Source organism: Coturnix japonica, chromosome 4, assembly GCF_054131305.1.
Source record: "Coturnix japonica strain WE chromosome 4, WE-NBRP24, whole genome shotgun sequence".
Classification (NCBI taxonomy): domain Eukaryota; kingdom Metazoa; phylum Chordata; class Aves; order Galliformes; family Phasianidae; genus Coturnix; species Coturnix japonica.
In genome coordinates, this window is record NC_140666.1 from 53,363,422 (window position 1) to 53,381,362 (window position 17,941).

Sequence of the window (17,941 nt, forward strand, 5' to 3'; positions counted from 1 at the left end):
AAGACAGAAGATGGCATTTTGTATTGGTGGTTTTCCTTTTTCTCTTTTTCTCTCTCTTTCTCTTTTTTTCTCTTTTTTCTCTTTTTTTCTCTTTTTTTCTCTTTTTTTCTCTTTTTTCTCTTTTTTTCTCTTTTTTTCTCTTTTTTTCTCTTTTTTCTCTTTTTTTCTCTTTTTTTTTCTCTTTTTTTTCTCTTTTTTTTCTCTTTTTTTCTCTTTTTTTCTCTTTTTTTCCTCTTTTTTTCTCTTTTTTTCTCTTTTTTTCTCTTTTTTTCTCTTTTTTTCTTTTTTTCTCTTTTTTTCTCTTTTTTCTCTTTTTTTCTCTTTTTTTCTCTTTTTTTCTCTTTTTTTCTCTTTTTTCTCTTTTTTTCTCTTTTTTTCTCTTTTTTTCTCTTTTTTTCTCTTTTTTTCTCTTTTTTTCTCTTTTTTTCTCTTTTTTTCTCTTTTTTTCTCTTTTTTTTTCTTTTTTTCTCTTTTTTTCTCTTTTTTTCTCTTTTTTTCTCTTTTTTCTCTTTTTTCTCTTTTTTTCTCTTTTTTTCTCTTTTTTTCTCTTTTTTTCTCTTTTTTTCTCTTTTTTTCTCTTTTTTTCTCTTTTTTTCTCTTTTTTTCTCTTTTTTTCTCTTTTTTTCTCTTTTTCTCTCTTTTTCTCTCTTTTTCTCTCTTTTTCTCTCTTTTTCTCTCTTTTTCTCTCTTTTTCTCTCTTTTTCTCTCTTTTTCTCTCTTTTTCTCTCTTTTTCTCTCTTTTTCTCTCTTTTTCTCTTCTCTTTTTCTCTTTTTTCTTTTTCGCTGTGGAGAAGAGGCTTACCTCCAAAATAGTCACATGGGAGGAGACCAGTGCAGTAGCTGCAATGCTACAACTGAAAGCACTTGATTGTTTTCCCTGGAGAAAACCTCATCTGGGTTAATGGTGCCACTTGGTGTGCTGCTCCACCCCACATTGTACACACTGCCTGTTCTTTTGCCGAATGGGAAATGGACATAAACCTAGGAACTCCCATTTCAGATAACAATTTATTTCAGAGGCAGCCTGGCAAGACTGAGAGACTTGCTTTTAATATTGCTTTTAATTGTCTATAGGTAGAAAACCCTATGTCAGATCTGTGCTGTCCATATTTTGCTGTATTTAGCAATGCTGGAAAAATTCCCACAGTTGCCGTTTCCTTGTCTAGGTTTATATATCTGTGTCTATTTATATATAGATGTATACAAATGCCCTGTCTAGTATGTGCTTTTAAAGTCTGCACCTATTTTAGACTTGAGTGCTGAGCTGATGTAAAATACATGCTAATGATGTTGCAGGCAGCTCTTAGTCCATCATACCTAGTCTTATGTCATGATACACTTCTTTCAAGGAGCTCTTACATCAGGCTTGAACAAAGAACAACTGCTCTATGAAACGGGATTGGTTTTCAATAGGCTCTTTCAGTTGAGGAGTACATGAACACATTGTCATAAATCAGCCCAGTGTAGCAGTTTCGTCTAAGGTTTACGGAGCCTTAAGTCATGCACTGAGTTATAAATGTTGTGTTCACGCTGCTTAGTTTTCTTTAAGCAGGGCAAAAGTTTGAAGTGTGGCTTGAGGTCATCTTGGCATGGTAGCCTTCTTGCTTAGTCCTTCCTTTAAAGGCTTTCCCACTTCTGAACAACTAAGATGGTGAGAGAGTTAGGAACTTCCAATGGCCAAAACTGAACATTTTTCATTAATATGGGCAACAGCCAGCAAAAATTAGGGCTGATGAATTAAGTAAAGCATAGTCAGGTAATTGTCTATAAGGCAAAAAAAACCCACAACCCTGTAACAGAACTATAGCAGGTCATAATACTGTGGTAAAAAAATGGCAGAAAAACCCAATCAGGCCCTGCAGGCTGTCTTGGAGAAGTAAAGCTCCTATGTAAAAGCAATATTGAATTCCTGGTGTCATTACCCTTTCCTGGTTTCTGCTGCATTAAATGTAGTTAATGTACCTGGAAGATCTTTAGAACCAGCACATCAGTTATTAGAGGTTCACCTGGTCTAGCTGGAGGGAGGGCTGTAGCTGAGGTGCTACCGCTGAAAAGACATGGTGGGATGAAATGTGGACTTCTTGTTGCCTTCGTCTCAAGTTACCAATCTGTGAGTTTCTTTAAGAAAGGGAAATGGAAATGAACAGGGAGCTGACTTGCTTAGTTTTTAGAATTGTGTCATTTTATGGTAAGCAATCTAAACATAATTAAACAATGGTTTCAGCTGCTACACCTACTTAGGATCCAGTGCCAATTCCTCCAGTCCCCCCCCAGCTTTGTATTTCCTTGTATTTTGACAATGTTACTTCCTTGTGAAGAAGAAAGTTCTTTTCCTCTTGAGGTGATGAGAGAACTGAAAAGAAAAGCTTCCATTTCATATCACATATTGCATTCTATATCAATCCTGCCAGGGTATTTTTTTGCTATGTCCTCTCAACCAACTGACAAGAATACAGTGTAATACGGGGAAAATATTTGAACCAAACAAATGGGCAGCAGTGTAAAGGCAAATTGCTACCTGTGCATGTGTCAGCTGGGACCCTGATGGGGAGGTGATCCCTGGACACTGAGTTTTTATACGGACAAAGAAGCATTGAGGGAAAGTGTCCATTTAAATGACATTTTTAGGAACAGACGGAGCGTGAAAGTGGTTTAAAAGACAGAAGAAAAAGTGTGAATTAGCAGCATGAAATATGATAAGTGGTCTTGATGCAAAAGTGTGTTAGTGTACTGATGGGTGCGGGATGTGTGCTACTGCTACACCAGTGACAGAGGAGAAGGTATGCCCATCTGGCCAGGTTTTTGTGTGCTGTGCAAAATCCTGCTGGTTTGGCCCAGGTACTATTCCCAGAACACACCACCTAGTCATATATATATGAAGTCATATATACATAAATACAGTACATAAATACAGTCTGGCCTGGGTGGGCTTCTATGAGAGGACACTGAATGAAAGGGAGGCAAGGAGCCTAGCTGCAGTGATTTATGTTGGTTGTTGAGGAGGATACTTACCTTCTACTTTGCTCTTCCTTTTGCCAAAGCCCTTTTATCAAGTGCTTCTCAATGTCCAGAAATGAGAGGTGTGTATCACCATTGTGTTAAGGAGCAGCAGCAAAACTCTGAATTTTCATTCACCCTTTGAAAAGACAAGTAATTCAGATTGCGCATTTGTTTGCAAGCTGGTAGTAAGATGATAAACTCACAGAACTTTCTTACTGTGTGATTCCTCCTTGTCTTACAGCATGCAAAAATAACTGACAAGCATGTCACATGTGTTGTGGTCCAGTGCGTGCTGGCAGTTTGTTGGAGTGAGGAAACAGTTCAGTGCTGCAAGAGGAAAGCACAGGTGAAAATTGTGCCTCTTTGAGGTTGTATGTTCCAGCCTTTTCCTGTGTGTCCTCCATTGCTGGGAAAAAATAGAAAAGGATACCTTGCATGAATTCCTAGATGTTAGTCTTGCAGATGATGTGTTTTATCTTGTGGTTCTGCACAGGACATGATTGGCAGTGCCGTGGAGAGAGGAAATGACATTCTCCATTCAGACAAGCCTGCTGGAGAGGGAAGAGGTGAGATGGGTCTTCTGCATTTGCTCTACCTGATGGCACTGTGCGGAGCAGTCATCTGGGGCATCAGTTCCCTGTTGGCTCTCAAGAGTTATTTTAAAAGAAGCTGGGTTTGGTTCTGGATTTAAAATACTGTAGCACAAGTTCTTTCTGCAGAATAAGGGAGCTTCTGTCCTGGTGGGTGCAACCTTTTGCTGAGAGCTCATGGGAACAAATACTGTTCTAGAACTGACAAAGGGAAATACATCCAAGGTAAATACAGCAATCTGTTCTCTAAGTGCGTCAACCAGACCATCCTGAAGACAGCCAGAGGCTCATTTCTCTGAGTGCTAGAGAGCATATGCAAGTATTTGAGGAAAACAAAATGCATCTAGCATCTAAAGAGTATTTTCTCATATTAGATGTTTACTCAGCCATTTCCTTATGGACTGTGGGAGCATAATTTGGGACCAAGTGTCCTTCTTGGTTTCCTATTTTCTTGATCAGTCACCGCAGTAGCTGCATGCTTCACAGATTACAGAGAAGGTAAAAATGATATCTCTGTCGCTCCTCAGCCGTTGATAGAAGAAACCCATTTAGCTTATTGTCTCATGATCTCCAAGATAACATGTTTGCATGCTCACTTGGCACCTAACTTCAGTGGCTTGGGAAGGCTCTGCTTGGCACTGAGAGGGAAGCCACAAGGGGCTTTTCTCTCTCCTTAGGTACCTGGAGCTGTTGCTTACAAGCTGCATCATGTTGCTTTTCAGAGCTCCAGTGGTGATCACTAATAGCAAAAAGGCAGCCTATGGGTATGTGCACACGGGTCGTTGTGTTTGCTCCTGGCAACACTGAGGAGCTGAGAGGTACAGGAGTGCTTTATGTAGTGGCTGCCAGAGTGTCCAAATAGATCAAGCTGTCAAAGCCAGGTGTCTGTTCTGCTGGGGAGCTATAGAGGCTCCTCAGCTGCAGGCTGTCTCTTATTAGCTTTTAAACAGCAGAATGAGTTGTGTGATGGTCACAGTCTCTCTGCTGTGCTTGTTAAGTAAAAGGAGTGGGGGCAATGATTGTGTGTGTGCAGATTCAGACGTAATACATGCTGAATTGTATGACCTGCTAAACAACTTAGCCAGCAACATCTTGTGCATCGTATACTTGGTTTTGCCTTTTTTTGTCTTCTCCCCAGGACTATCCCAACCATAGCGTCCCCACTCCACTTGGTGGGTGACAGTTTTCTGGGGAAGAAGTCCTGGCAGTTAAATGACAGTGGGCCCTGAGCAGCAGGTGGAGGCATCTGTGCATGCTCATGAAGCTCCCGTTTTCCTCGCCTTTCTCATGGATGGATGCAAGCAGCTTCTGCACATCTCTGTGAGCTGTGACAAGGAGCACGAGCTGTAGTGCTGGCAAGGCACTGAGCAACACTGCTGTGTGACCCGGTGTTATGTCCTCCTTCAAACCCTTTACAAGCTCCGCACCCTTGTTTGTTGCAAAAGGATTGCTCTTGAAATGGGATTTTCACGTGGGCTTTGCTCTCTGTTGAAGTTAGAGAGCTGGATCATATTTTCCTTTGTTCAGTCCAGAGTTTGCTGGAGTTCCTTCCTGGTCGCAAATGTGTTTGAAACGGGTCAGATCATAAAAGCTTATCAGCAAGAAAGAACACTCATGTTTCGCTTGAGCTTCGTTACGTATTTATTCACTTGGGTGAGCTGCACCCCCCCACAACAGTTAGTGCTTTCTTCAAGCCAAACCCGACTTGTACTCTTCCCGTGGCGCAGATCGGAAAGCTTTAAGGAGCGTTGCTTGCTGCCAGTGGGAGGGCCCGGCTCGTCGGTGTCCTCGCACTCCACAGTCTGTGCTAAGGCTGCGTGTCCAATAGGTGGCAGCACTCCATCTGCTTACCTCTCGGCTTTGGGAAGAAATAAGGGTTTTCTGCAGGTAGAGGCTCCGCTTTCCCATTGTAGCTACAGGTGTAAGCGAGAGTGAAGTGAGCTCTTCTGCATCCTGAAAGTTTCCATGCACTGTAGGGGTCCTTTCTGTAGGCTTTCAAACATAGGTTTATGTGCAGAAACAAACTTAATCAGATGATCTTGGTTTGGTTCTTGTCCTTTATGTTTGTTTGTTTTAAAGCCCTTTAACTATTGTAAACTAGCCAGTGAATTCTCTTGGGTACACCTGAAACATGAGAAGTGTTGGAAAAACACAAAGTAGAGTCACGGGATTTGTTTTTTTCCTCTTGCAAGTGTGTGATAACTTTCACATAATGATCTCAAAACAAGCCCTAAGCCTTGCTACGTCTATGCAAATAAGGCAGTTATCTCTCAGTAAGGGCTGGGGGACAATAAAGCTAAGGTTACTTGCTACGTTACACTTTGCAAGTTACTTTGAAGGTGTGTTGCAAGTGTTTGCTGCTATAACAAGGGGACTTGCAAGACAGGTTTATACTGTGATGACAAAAACAGAGGCTGTAAGATAAGCATAGCCAAAGGGAAGGAATCGAGGAATTGTGTGGTAGGTGAAAAGCAAGTACCAGACTTACATAATTTGGTCTTGAACCACAGCCATTTCATTTTGAACCCAAATCAGGTTCACTCTACTAACACTGTGTGTCTCCAAAGTGTTCACCACAAAAGTAACCCTGGATCATGAGCATGGCTGAGAGGCCTATGCACTTTCTCATTTCTTAGTTCTCAGCTCCTTGTGGAATAGCTGGAGTTGAGGCTTTGCATCTTTTCTACTTTGGTGTTGCTTAATTTCCTCCACTTTTGCCCTCTTTACCTGGACTTCTCTCTAGATCCCACATTCTGGGACACCTGTTAGTATTGAATTGCTCTTGTTACTTTCTTTGTCTGGCAGACTATTTCTGTGAGCCTGAAAATTTGGTTTTCGATTGCATGCTGCGTTGGATAGGCTATGTGAGTCTTATGTCTAAGTCCTATTGATGTGTAGAGTCGTTTCTAAAAATGCTTGGTATTGATCTAATTAGGCGCCCAGAGAGGCCAATTACTCAGGCAGCTCTTACTTTTTTCACTGGAATATATAATGTTGGAGTACATGACTTGCTCAGATCTAGACTCTGAAAATAGAAATCCATTATTTTCAATTACTTTTTTGGATTTGTTTCCAGAGCCTCGCAGCAGCAGTAATGAGGATGTTGATCTAGATAAAAAGCATCTAAAAGTCCCATCCTTCTACTTTACTCAAAGGAGCCAAGCATCCAACTAAGGCACATTTCTGACCACAGGTCCTAAAAACGTTTCTGCCCTTTCTCACTTGTGTCTTTCTCCATAGGATGGAAAATGTGATTTCTTATGGCAGCACATCATTGACAGAGCTCTGCCCCTCAAGACCTAAGCAGAGGCGTTTTGCTCTTTCATGTGCCTTTTTAAATTTCTGCAACTCTTGTTTTATGTTATTTTAAATAATTCCCTTTCCCCCCCTCCCCCTTCCCCTTTGCCTTTATGCATTCATAAAGGATGTTTCTTGCAAGATTTTGGCCAGAAGAAATCTCTCAGTAATCTGAGAAGGGCAGAAAAGACCAAGTCAGGGGAGGTGGCGCTTGGGAGCCTAATCCCTAAACTCCCGCGGATTAGAGTCGGGGCGCCGCGCCAGGGCAACCCAAGCTCTATTCCTGGCCCTCTAAACCCCCTAGCTGCTTTGGATCTGCACTGTGCACGTTTCAGAGAAAGCATTCAGCTTGCGATGTGTCGTCAGCAGTTTTTGAACCCTTTGCAAGCTAGAAAGGGTGTCACTGTGATGAACTAAGCTGGGGGATGAGGGTGCCACTTGTTTGGATGGGGAGAAACGTGGGATCAGCGCAGTAATTGCATGCACCAGAAACTAATCCCAACCTCCTTGTCCCCTGTTCCCTTCCTTTCCTCCAATGTGTGACTTTGCTTTCAGCTGTCACGTACTTGAGTTGATGCTGCCAAAGTTTGTGTGGAGAAGCTGTGCTGGAAACAGGCATTGGACAGAGGCTGCAGGCTGTGCAGGTGTGGTTGCATGCATGCACGTGTTGGTGCTCAGGGAATGGAGTAAGTGCTGGAGCATGTTGCAAGTGAAGATGCAAGAACTTTGCAGAGCAATAAAATGTGTGTGGCTTATGTTTGGTTTGGAAACTCAACCCTATCTGTTCCAGATGTTTTCACTTGTGTTTATAGCAAATAGCTACTGTGCTGCTCTTAGGGAGGAAAAAAAAAGTAATTGGGGTGTGCCTACACAACACTTGCACGCAGGCGAGCGCAGCATTAATGATGCTGAAGGATTTAATGAAGAACTTGAGCTTTCGGGGTAGGCTTCTGTGTCATGGCCGCATGCTGTGTTGGTAAGCATAACCCCTTAATGAAGAGCTCTTCATTTTATGCATGAAATATAGCAGTGTGTCTGGGCAGTGCCCCGGGAAGTCTTCACAGCAAAGGTATAGAGTTAGGAGCCTGTTCTATAAAGAGGAGCTGATAAAAGGTGGAGAGAGATGGAAGGGGAAGGAGAGCAACTGCTGAAATCAGTCTCCAAATAGATGAATGAATGGGTGACACACATAAATGACTGCTGTGATGGCCTGACTTACTGGAGCTTGGTCTCTGGATAATCCTCGTATGTCAGATTTCTGTAAGGCCAACATGTGACACAAAGCTTGCCTCTCGACAGACAAGTGTGCTTTGCTGGTATTAAGAGGCTGGCTGAAGCTGAGTCTCCCTCTGTGCATTCAAACGCGTGCGTATGTCTGTGTATAGTATGTGTGCTGCAGCCAACATCCTTTAGAAGAACTTGAAAGGGAAACTGGAATTCCACAAGCTCTTGGCTCTTGCATAGACAGTCTCAAACTTGCCTGAATGTGTGTATATCCTTGTTAGAGGGGAAAAAAAAGAGAAAAGGAAAAAAAAAAAGGAAAAAAGGAAAGAAAAAAGAAACAGAAAAAAAACCACAAAGACTTCTAGCCGGGATTACCTTTCTCACACCTGTCACCACTGATGTCCTCTCAAGGTTAGAATTTGAGCAACGTGAGGCCAGCTTATACCAAACGGCATTCGAAAGAAGCTCTATGAAGGAACAGCAGGCACTGGAAGGAGGACGGGAGTGCCCACAATAACATGAACAACAACTTACAAGTTAACCTGCCCAGGACTTGGGCTGGTTCAAATAGTTCGCTCCAGGAGAAGTCTGAGCATTCCTTTTTTCTTTTTTATTACTATAGGATGGAGGACGAGGCAGTACTGGATAGAGGGGCTTCCTTCCTTAAACATGTATGTGATGAAGAAGAAGTGGAAGGTAAGAGACCTCGGACTGCTGGGGATTCACAGTTCTTTACAATTCTTATTTGTATATAAAATTACCAGATAGATAGTAGAGAAAAAAGACATTTTTGTTTCGACTGAGTATTAATCCTAAAATCAGCCAGAACACCATCAGCCTTACTCAGGGTGAAAATGACTTTTAAAATTCAAAATACATTGTCTTTTTCAGTTCTAGAGAGAAAGTTATTGTATGCTCCTTGTGTACATTTGTACTTTTCACAAAGTCCCATTCACTGGCTCTCGCATAGTGACTGTGCAACACAGGCTGTTTGTTTCTTTTACATGTGTTTTAGCAATACTTGCATATCCCCACTGCACCTCAGAGGGCTTGAATGCAGTAACAGGTTTTGCGACCTAGAAAGAGTGGCAGGATTTGTTCCAAGTGTTGGGGGTGGGCATAAGGCAGCAAGAGGATGTTTTCCCAGGTTGTGCTTTTGTCTTTTGAAGAAATTTCCTTGAAAGAGGAATTTCCAAGAGAGCAAAATGTTTCTTCACCTTTCAGGAAAAGGGTAAACTTTGAAAGTGTTTTAATTTTCTCTGTGGCTAAAAACACTGTGAAATGTGGAAGGAGAAAGGAGTTTAAAATGTAACTTTTTAAGATTGGCCATGGAAAAAATCTAAAGCTGATAATAATGAGTTATTGGCAGCAAATTCTTCTTTCCTTGTTTTATGACGATCAGTTGACAGGGTGTTTGATAAGCTAATAGGAGATGAGGAGGAACAAACCATGGGCTATGTACTCTAGCTAGAAAGGAAATGAGGCCAGTGTTCTGCCTCACAATGTTGCCCTTCCCCTTTTGGCCTGCATCTATAGTTTTATTCTAGTTTATTTGTAAACTGCGACTGGTGGCTTTCCTTTAAACTGTTTTGAAGGGTGCACAGTTTCATGTCATTATCACCAGCGCTGGACACCAGTGGATTGAGCTGTATGAAGGAAAGCAGTCTGCAAAACTGATTGATTGTAGAGCATTTGCAGCAAGACCAGTTGTTGCCACAAAAATACCTGTGCTTTTTATTCCCCTCTAGTATGAATTTGTATGTGTTCAGTAGCTATAAATCACCGTGTTGTGTTTAATTAGTCCTGCCGGGTTGGAATGGCAGGGTTTTTCGATTAGCCTTGTGCTTGTAGAATAATTGATACTTTGGCACAGCAGAAACATTTGGGAGGAGAAGGAAGGGAAATGTTTCTTGTAATGTAACATCTGAAGTGTTGCCACGTGCTCTGATGGTGCGTATCACCCATTTGTGATGCTCAAGGAATATAATTACAGATTTTTATTTGAGAAGAGCAGTACATGAGTGTCCATTGTAACAGTCTGTGACAAAGACTGTGAAAAGTCGTGGCTGATGTCTTTAGTAATGTGGCATGCTTATCTCTGTGTTTCAGAGCAGAGATCATTTGATTTTCTTGAGCTAACAGAGCAGTTGATCTTCATATCACTGGGGTAAGGGAAAGAAGAGGTGGAAAAAATACGAAGTATTTTTGATTGCACACAGTGGGCCTCTGAGAGCTTTAGCTGCTTGTCTGAATCTATAGAGACTTTGGCTGGGTAGCCAGCTAATTCTCTTGTTCATGCTAAAAGCAGTGCCTGGATTCTCTCTGGCTTCAGTGAATGACCTAGCTAAATGACAGAAGAAGCTGCTGTCTGTGGTGGGGCTGGTGCTGATGCTGTAGCATCTGTTAGTGTCACGATGCAGAGGGGTGTGCATATGATCTGGCTGGTGAGTTGCTGCTCAGCTGCTCCTTACTTCTTTACTGGGACAACCTTAAATCCAGAGCTTGCCTTGCAAATTTGAGGTGTTACCAAGTGCAAATGATTTTTCAAGCTCTGGCAATTTGAAGAGAACTTACTTGTCTTAACTCACAAAATGCATGTTGATAATTATATCTTACCCTTTATGCACACAGATGTGTGCATAACTATAACTGTGTATAACTGCAAGAAACACATGTGCACCTGTTATGTACAAATACACCCCATGTGCAGTCATAGTATGCATTTATCTAATGGAATGATTGAAATGTCAGGTTGAAGGCCCTTGGCTGACACTTCATGCAGATAGTTTTAGGCCTCTGCTAGATTTAGGGCAAGGGTCTGAAGCACAGGTCTTATGAGGAGGGCCTCATAAGCTGAGGGAACTGAGGTTGTTCAGCAGGCTCAGGGGAGACCCTGTGGCTCTACAGTTGCCTGAAGGGAGGTTGTGGCCAGATGAAGGTCAACCTCTTCTCCCAGGTAACTAGCATTAGGATGAGAGATAATGGCTGTAAGTTGCACCAGGGGAGGTTTGTTTTGGATAATAGGAAAAAACAACTCTCGGAAAGAGTGGTGATATGCTGGCACAGGCTGCTCAGGGAGATGGTGGAATCACTGTCCCTGGAGGTGTTGAAGAAGAGTGGAGATGAGGCACTGAGAGAGGAGGTCAGTGGCTGTGGTGGGGGTGCATTGACAGTTAAACTTGATACATCTTAGAGGTCTTTTCTAATTGTAGTCCTTTCATTCTGTGGTTTCTGCATTAGAGGTGCAGTGGCATAGTTTCAAGAAGATCATTAAGTATAGAGACCCAAGTGTGTTTGTTCTGAAGTTCTCTCTATTGCTTTAGCCAATTGATATTGTTAGAACTTGTTTTTTCTGAAAGGATTGCACTGGTTGCATCCTGTGTATTTCTTCGAACTTGTTAGAAAGCAGCCGAGGAGGGGGATGAGACGTTATAATGCCCTTAGGAAGCTGGCTGGTTTTCTTGCTGTTGAATCTGCTTGTATTAAAACAGACGAATGCAGTTTTTGAAAATCATCATCCTGAGCATATTAACTCTCCAGAATGGAAGAGAAAAACAGCATGCTGTCACTCTGGGATAGCAAGCAACTCCTGAATTCATTCTGTTATTATTGTTTTGGTAGCTAATTGCCTTGTGTTATGTCTGTCAGATAGAGATAACAGCTCTGGATTAGCACATCACTCACTGATTTGATTATGTAGTGGTGTGGGAGAAGGGGAAGGACTTGGTTTGTTAAGGAGTTGGGGTAAAATGGGCATTTCTGATCAGCAGTATGTTTAGACATTTGCAGCTTGAGGTGGTTGTCGGTCATGCCCTTGCTGAGTAAATGTAATATTAACAATAGAAGCCATGTATACATTGCAAAAGCATGTCCTTTTGGCCTAGATCCAGAGATTGTTTAATGCTCCTCTAAGGTGGCACCACAGTCCAATCCCACACTGCACGTCACTGCTGTTTTATTAGTGATATCAGCCGTGGACATTCAAAAATGACTCGATTGCATGTACCCTTCCTACTGTTTTTCATGAGAGAAGGCTTAATTAATAAAATGATGATGTTTTAGTTTGCAGAGCTGTTTTGCTGTCCATAACTGATGTTTCACGTAAGCATCCAGAAATGTTACTTGGCAAGATAGGGGGGTCTCCTAGAGTCCTGTTCAGCATATGAAAGAAAATGAGAAATTGTAGATTTTCCTGGGAAAAATAAGAGCAGGCACTGCCCTAAGCTGAACCTACTGTGTAAGAAAGTAATTCCCATTCATTTTGAGCACTGCACGTTCCTTTCCTTGAAGGTAATGACATATTGCTGTAATGCCACTGTTAGGAGTGCTGGTATGTGTGACACAAAGAGATTACTTAATAACCAATTTTGCAACAGGGGAAAAATAAAGCTCCACCTTATCCTTTGAGATAAGGTATTCTTGGCTCCTTAAGTAACTTCCCCCAGGCTTGCTGTCCTGCCTTTGCAGTGGGGTGGAGGATGTGGGATTTCCAGTGCGGCAGCTCTCTTACTGGAAAGAAAGGTAGCAACCTGGCTGTGGCCCATAGGAGAAGTGACTAGCTCTTGTGTAAAGCGTCTTGTCCTGTTTTTCAGTGGATTCTTGAAGTAATGGCATGGGGAGTATACCTTAGTAATGAATTACAGAAAAAGGTCTGTTACCATGAAAACTTTTCTGTGGATTGCATTAACAGTATAGGATTTACTACATATAGGGCCTAAAACAGGGACTTTGTAGGAATGTCTGGAGACATCCTTTGCCATTTTAGCTGATTGCTCTCCCCACTTCCATCTTCCATCCTTCCTATTCTTGACTGTTTTGTGTCACTATGCTTTGCTGGTAGAAAGCTGTGTTGTGCTGAGACTGTGATTATTAACTTGATGGTTGGATCAGTGAAGAGAAACACAGGTTGTTGTGAAAATTGTTACCTTCACTAACAGCAGGTAGAAGACATGAGAAAGCAGTTGCATTCAGACATTTACTTTGTTTTCTTCTTTTCTTCTCCCACTGCAACCCTCAGTTTTTGATCACTGTATACAGACCTCCTCTGTTTTCAGAAACAACCAGAAGACCTGTTTCATATCAATTCAAGCTTTTAATTGCTTCTGAAATAAGTACAATAAAAAAAAAATCACGTGAAGTGTAGCGCAGAATGTACTATATTACTTTTCTTTGATACCTTTAACTGCAGAGCTAGTCAGTGTAGGCTGTATTTCATTTGGTTTTGCAAAAGGAAGATGCTGAGGACTTAGGAACTGCCCTTTTTTTTTCTTTTTTCTCTCTCTTTCTGTGACTCGGGACCAGCAGGCACAGATGGAAACCTGAATGTTACCCCACGCAGTAAAAACAGAATGAATGGTTTGGATTTTCCCAGCTGTGAAGTGTTTGGATGAAAGATTCCAGTTGAAGTTCTGTCCAACTTTGGTTCTTGGGATGCTTGACAGGATACTGAAACGTGCCCTTATCTGCTTTGTAAAAAATAACAAGGTCCTAGTGCTATGGCTTCAGTACAGTCTTTTGGTAATATACTAAATCCCTATGGAAAAGTTGGGAGGTGTTTTTCTGTGTGTGGATTAATTAAGTCAATTGTGTAAATGCTGCGATCTCTGTTAAATGTGAATCGCTTGTAAGTGTTTTGTTCAGAACTCTGTCCTTCAGATAATATCACTTGAGTCATTAGTTCACTTGATGCGGGTAAATCTCTGAGCATGTTTACTGTTGGTGCTTTCCAGCCTGTGTCTGTTTCACCCACTGTTGCATGAAGTATCTTTCTGGTTGTTGCAAATGCTTATCATACGTTGGTAGGGATCAGGGTTAGCTTTGAAGATGCTGGGGTTGTGTGAGAAGGTGCTGAGAGCTCCTGAAAACTATGAGGAAAGTCTGCAAAGTTCATACACGTATAAACTGATCTTACATGACACAGCGTTGGCTGCACGTATAGAAGAAATGGAGAAAATTGTTTCAGTACAGCTGAGTCAATATAGGATGTTCTTCACCCATTGCAAAGGAAAGTTTGTTTGCTTTTTTTTTTTTTTAACCTTTTTGAGCAGGGCTAAGTTCCGTACTGCAGGTAAGGTGCTTGGCAGAGAAGTCATACACTCTATACCATTCTGACAATGGCTTTCCTCGTAACCAAACTAAATTTCAAATCTTAGTTTGAAACAGTTTTCCCTTGTCCTGCCACAACAGACCTTGCTTAAGTGTCTGTCTCTTTTTTTCTTGTCCCTTTAGTTACTAAAGGGACAGCTCCCCTTTAGATACTGAACGGGGGATCAGGCGCAGTATTTACTCAACTCTTGGGTTCACCTTCTGCTTTTACAGAGACCTTCTGAATCCATAGCAAGCAAGTCAGTTGATCATTCCCTGCTCCAGCTTCTCATCTGCAAATGGACCGATTATACTTCCTCTGGCTGCCAAAGATTGTTAATATTCCAAAAGAGGAACTGCCATGTAGTAGGAGCAGCACTGAAGGCTGCTTTCCAGCTGCTGAGGTGATTCATGCCTGAAATGCAGATTTTCTTTTGCTTTACTTTCAGACTCCTCCAGCATGTGGTGGCTCTCACATAAGCCAATGCACACCCACCCAGTCTGTTGATCTTTACATTGCAACATTGTATACTAGCAATTTAAGCTTTCCTTTCACTTGGGTCCTATTCCTACTCCAGCTGCCTGGCACTGTGGGAACTTCCTTCGAAATGAAAAGAGAATGAAAAGAGACAGAAACTTGTAGTGCTTCCTGAAAGGAAGTGTGCTGCAGGAGAGGCATCGACAAGCCTTTTGTAAATGGAGCTCCCACTGCATTCGTTACTATCTGGTGCCCTGCTGGCAGGAGCTTGGCACTCTGATACACCCAACCTCAGCTGCACTATGCTTTCCAGAAAATATGCTGCTGCCTCTCTATGTTGAGTTCCAGCTGCAGGCTTGGAATACAGGTTGGCTTGCAGCAGGGCTGTTCTCCCTTATGATGTGCTATTTCAGTTTCGGGCACTTACAAGGACTTCCCCTGAGCTGCTTGGCACTTGCCAAAGAAATGGGATGCTGGTTGGGTAGGACTCTGCCTGGCATGTTGTGGTTATCTATCATGTTTTGGTTGCTGACTTGCGCCCTGTCTTCATTGTTTGTTCTTCAGGCTTCAGTCTGACTCCTGGTGCAGCAAAAGATGGATAGTAGTTCAGGCTCCTAAGAAGACACAGGATTTGCTTCAGACACCCTTGTGTCCGTCAGCATTTATAGTAATGTTGATACAGTAACAGTTTATAGTAATTTGCTGTGCTTGCAAAATCAGGGGAAGAATATTAGAAGTTTTTATTCCATTATCAGTGGCCTGGAAAACTGGCAGTGGCCTCTAACTGAAGACTTAAGTATATAGGCTCAGTAGCCATAAAAATCAAGGCTTTTATTTATATTGGAGATCTAAAACCTACCTGCCTGTATTCATTTAATAGGGCTAATGGCAGCTTGGTATTAACTTGGTGATCAATGAGATAGAAATAGGGAAAACGAGGCTAAGATTTTCAGGCAAGAAGGGCTGTTCTGGATATATCCATTTTGGGTGGTAATTCAGGACATTTCTAAAGGAGACATGATTTTTAAAGGAACTGTGATCTGTTCTTGATGTGGATGCTAGAAAATCTGAAGCTACTGTGTGTCTGAACAGCTTGATCTAAAACTTAGAGCAAGCAGCTGAGCCCAGCACAACTCTCTTCCTCTGCTCCGCCCCCAAAGCTGTGCTTTTGAGAAGTTTTCTTTAAGTGGAATCCAAGCAACACTGGCCAGATTAGATCAGATAACAGTAGGGCAGGTTCGGTGGCTTCTGTAACCTCTCATAGCTCCTAAGAGGAGAGAAAGAAAAGCAGCTTATGGGGTTGTGGGTAAGAGTCTAGCAATGGCTTATATAAAGCTCAGTGGTAATGCCCCAAACACATTTATTATTATGTGTAAACAGTGTTGATCCATTAATTTATTGTGGTACCTTTTAGCTGCTGTTGGCATGTGCCTTCTTGGCTTCACGACACGTGTTCTGATCCTCTCCTAGCAATGACTGACTTAATTTCCTATCTTTGAACAGAATTTGTAGGATCTTCGACAAGCCAGATGAAGACCTTACTTTTAAATTTTCTGTTCCTATTTTAGACCTTCCTGACTCGATTATGTGAGCTCTGTCTTTTAGAACTATCTTGTTCTCTGAGGCTAACGCACGTTTTAAACATGCTTCACTGGAACAGCTCCCGAGTCTTGCTAGGAATCTGGCATTTTGTCTGGGTCACTGATAGGCAGCAAGTGAGCATATGTTTGAAACTGAGAAGTGCAAACATCAGATAGATGACTAAGAACAATTTCTGTCTGGCTAACTATAGTGTTGTCATATGGGAAGCTTTTAAAGATTGCAGAGGTCATCTCACACAAAGATTAAACCAGTGTTTTGAAGATACTGAAGATCTGGGAGCCTGCTGATAGCCAAAGATTCTCATACTTACATTCTGTCTTCCATTACCCAGTTCAGTTCCCTTCCCCCTGTAGTTGTTTTAGTGCAGAATTAAATGCTGAGAAGTAATACAAATATCTAACATGCTCTTTGCACAAGTTCACCGCTTAGTTAAGTAATTCAATGTACGTTCATTGCCAGCATTTGGTCCTCTCTTGAACTTTTCCATGCTAGCAGTGAAGATGGGATCCATTATGAGAGCTGGCAGAACTGAAGAGAGCTGTGCTGTTTCTGATCTTGTCCCTTCTTGTTTTATCTTTCAGTTGAAATCTAGCTTGCATTTGGGGCCTCTGTTTTCTCTTTTGTCCTGTACTACATATTTCTTGCTACTTTTCTGTTCTCCTCATGGCCTTCATTAGGTTGTGAACCCCATACTAAATGTTATAGTTGCTCTGTTTATAAAATGTTTGGCCCCATCCCTCAAAAACCCATCATCTGATCAGGTCACATGGACCATTTTCTTTGGCCAGCAGCCATGCAGCGTGGAGTTATTAGCTTTTTGCATAATATTGTCATTTTAAATGCCGTATAGCCTGAAGGCCATCCTGATCTTACTTTGTTCAGAAAGCTGGTTGCATATTTTTGTAGTCATTGTAGATGTGAATTATTCTGTTTCTGCTGGTCAGTCTCTTGCCCAGCATCCTTTGTCCAAATCCAGGCATCCACATGGTCCTCTGGTTTGTGCTCAGACCCTTAACAGGCCTTATTTTACCCATCCTGGGAACCTCTTGCAGAGGTGATTTTGTGCCCAAGCGTCACCTCTGTGAGACATGCATGTTTCTGCACTGCTGAAATTGTTACTGTAACACATAGAGCCAAGCCTGTTCCAGTTACACAGGCTGCCCTCACTTTGGAGGAAAACACATCTTTTGTGTTGCTCTGCCCTTACTTTGCTCTTGGAAGTAGTAGTGATTTGAGTCTGATTTATCTCCAGTTGGAACATCTTTGTTTAGATTTCACCCAAATTTCAACAAACTACTCAATGAAGCCTTGTGAGCTTTATCTCTTGGATAAAGTCCTACTTATCTGGAAAAGCAGTGTCTTGAGCATTAATGTGTTCTGAACATCCTGTAGGAACTAAGTGCTGAGCCCAGGAGTGTGCGGGGTCAGCCTGTCTGAAGGATTGCTTATGGCTTTTAGTTTTGGCATCTGTGTTCAGATGCATTAGTGGGAATAGTACTTGATGTTTACACTGATGTAGAGGAAATAATGACGTCCCTTGTTTCTGATGCATGAACCAGCTGTATTCACTGTCATGCCTTCTGAATTTCCATATCCCTACTACTTAGAGTTTACATCTCCCTGCTGTATCATTGAAAATATTCTGGTTTGTCTGTTGTTTCTTGGA

At 41.9% G+C, this 17,941-nt stretch overlaps 1 protein-coding gene across 10 annotated transcripts in view; it reads left to right on the top strand.

Moving 5' to 3' along the window:
- The window catches only part of SLC4A4 (solute carrier family 4 member 4), a 214,631-nt gene that overhangs the window by 52,356 nt on the left and 144,334 nt on the right, over nt 1-17,941 (top strand). For 9 of the 10 annotated variants that reach the window (XM_085546823.1, XM_015861475.3, XM_085546819.1 and 6 more), the window contains one exon: nt 8,734-8,807. In XM_085546823.1, the coding sequence (XP_085402949.1) occupies nt 8,734-8,807 (74 nt within the window). Of the gene's footprint in view, nt 1-3,498; nt 3,567-8,733; nt 8,808-17,941 lie in introns of those variants that run through there. The other variant, XM_085546824.1, reaches the window with a different exon arrangement.